The following is a 2842-nucleotide window of genomic DNA, read 5'->3' as shown; positions in this document are numbered from 1 at the left end:
TGACCTTGTTAAGTCCAATATTTCAGTATGGAAAAAAAATAAAGTTTCTAGTCTTTTCCCCGTAGCTTTATTTCATTATCATCATTAGAAATATTTCTATTATCTCCTGGAATCATAACCTCNTGACCTTGTTAAGTCCAATATTTCAGTATGGAAAAAAAATAAAGTTTCTAGTCTTTTCCCCATAGCTTTATTTCATTATCATCATTAGAAATATTTCTATTATCTCCTGGAATCATAACCTGAAAAATTTATCTAATTTTTTTCTCTGCTTCTGGAAGTGTACATTTGTAGGAGGTTCTCTAACTTATCTTTACTATATCCAGAGAAGATCTTGCAACAACCATTTACAAAAACTCCCCATATTTAGCTAAACCCACCTTCTCCTCCCCCTAGTCCTGAAACATTGCTACTGTCTTACTGTTTTCTTCATGTTAGCCATCAAATTTATGATCCATTTTGCTTATTTCCTGGTTTTGGTTTGGGTCATGGATATCTGATTAAGGTTTAATGTCTTTTAGTCTCGGATGCTCAAAGTACTTTTTATCACCTGAAGAACCTTTCAGAATTTCATCTTCAAAGTACTAGTGTAAAAAAAATCTCTTTCAAATAGCTAATGAGAATAAAATAGAAGAAAGCTGATGTTGAGAAACAGAAAATGCTAAATTCTAAGGTACAAATAAGAATTCAATTAGTATATTATCATTTGATGATACATAAGAGAAAGCATGATTGTGTAAAGCTTCAATTTTAAACAATCCAAATCTGGAAGGACTATCAACAGGAAAAATTAAATTTAGATTAGCTTTCAAAGAATACTAAGGAAATATGTTTTCCTTAAGCACTGTCAAAGGTAACATTTACAAATCATTATAATACTTTCAGGGAATGTTCAAAATGAAAAAGGTGCTCGTTTACACAGTGGGCATTTATATATGCTACTAGAAAGGGAAAAATGGTTAATTATAAAAATAGGACTAGAAATACATCTATTTTCAAGTACTAGCCTTAACAGATGTTTCAGGAAGATAATGTGGATTTCTTAGCTTCGTTGTAATATAAAAGCGAAAGTCAGGTGCATATTCAATTGTAGAGTCACCAAGTCGGATACAAACACTCCCACCCTGTTTAAATGTTTGCTTTAGTAGAAGAGGCTCCAGGATAGGATCCAATTCTTCCCCAACATTTTCCAGCAATACTAGAACAAATTCATAATAGGATTTCATGTTATTTAAATTACTGGCTGTATTCATTACATTCATATAGAAAAAAATAACATTACAACAAGATCAACCATCCAAGATTTTTTGCTTTGTTGACTTTATGAGAACCTCCTATGGAAGATGATCAAAAATTCTTAGCCCTTTACATACATGAAAAGTGGCCTATGTGTGCAGGGACATTGAGAACACACTAGAGAATGGCAGTTTTGTGTGTTAATATTACCAATAAATAAACTAAATTTCCCAATGTTTCTTCCCTTAACTTCTTCAGTCTGAAACTGAAAAGCAAACAAATTTTCATATAGTCAAGGCCATCAATAGCTTTAAGTAAGATTGATAATCTCACTTAAAGTAAAAATATGATTAATTCTAGTGACAGAAATACATAGAAAATGCTAAGTAATTAATTCCTTGTTCTTTCTAAATGTTAGGTATGACATAGTACATTATACGATGTAGCCAGGATTCAAATCTATCATAAAAATGCAGCAGATATGAACACATGTTGACAGTCATTTAGCAATAATATGTGCATGATTCACTTTCTGTGTTCATTCCCTCTCTTTAAATCAGCTAAAATATATGTACCTTTACTTGCATTATAGTTTTCTAGAATTTTCCAGTCTCTAAAGACAAGTGCTTCCATGGAAGAGGACTCAATCGCATCTGCTTTTTAAACTAGTAACCATGACAGATTCGTTTGCTTGAAGGTTAAATGCAAAAATAGCTGTACCAACCACCATCTGTTTCACTCTTTATAAAACTAAAAATGGATTTAAGATATTTGTCCCTTCTCTTTGATGAATTTTAAATATATATAAATAATAAGTAATTATTAACTGTGTTTAAAAACTTACCTTAGAAATAGTCAGATGAATGGATGAGCAGACCTGGGGTAATCAAAAGAGCTCTAGACTGGCAGCCAGGAGAACAAGGCCACAGCTTCTAGCCTCAGTCAAATTCTTAATCTAACCTTAGGCAAATCATGGTCTCTTGTTCCCTTTTGTCTTGTGCATCCTCAGCACCTAGCAAAGAGCCTGGCACATAGGTGGCACTTAATAAATGCTTGTTGATTGAATGTTTTTCCTCAGTTTCCCCATCTTCAAAAGGAGAGGATTGAGCAATTTGATCACTAAGCTCTAAAATTCTGATTCTAATATTAATAGGTGAGAATTATCTCTCCTTTCTTTTCTGAACTCCTATAGTATATTGTACTAGCATTTATCTCATTCTCATTGTTCTTATGTACAAACATAATTTAATCCCCAACACCCAATCCCATTAAACTGTCAGGTTCTTGAGGGCATAGAGCAACACTTTTGTATCTTCTTGCTCAGAAAATGCTTGTTGAATGTATAAATACCCTATTGCAAATTTTCTTTTGGACTGTACCTGTGATTTAATTGGTGTGGGAAACTCCCAGTGTGAAATCCCTTTCCATTAATACAGACTGGCAAGTGCGCTGCATCTCATGGTCTTAAGAGAGTTGTTTGGGATAGTGAGAATTTAAGTGATGACCCCTATGTGTTAGAGACAGGACTTGAACCCAAGTTATTAGGACTCCTAGGCTGGCCGACTAACCATTATACCATATTATCTATCAAAAATGTGTATGTTAA

At 33.2% G+C, this 2842-nt stretch overlaps 1 protein-coding gene across 1 annotated transcript in view; it reads right to left on the bottom strand.

Annotated features, from left to right (window-relative positions):
- The window catches only part of DNAH7 (dynein axonemal heavy chain 7), a 265553-nt gene that overhangs the window by 91630 nt on the left and 171081 nt on the right, over nt 1-2842 (bottom strand). The window contains exon 44 of the mRNA XM_027866000.1: nt 1008-1198. Coding sequence (XP_027721801.1) covers nt 1008-1198 — 191 coding nt within the window. The remainder of the gene's footprint in view (nt 1-1007; nt 1199-2842) is intronic.

The sequence above is a fragment of the Vombatus ursinus genome, unplaced genomic scaffold (genome assembly GCF_900497805.2).
Source record: "Vombatus ursinus unplaced genomic scaffold, bare-nosed wombat genome assembly UNPS02014779.1, whole genome shotgun sequence".
NCBI lineage: Eukaryota > Metazoa > Chordata > Mammalia > Diprotodontia > Vombatidae > Vombatus > Vombatus ursinus.
The sequence above is the reverse complement of the archived record's forward strand: the minus strand, read 5'-3'. Positions and strand labels throughout refer to the sequence as shown.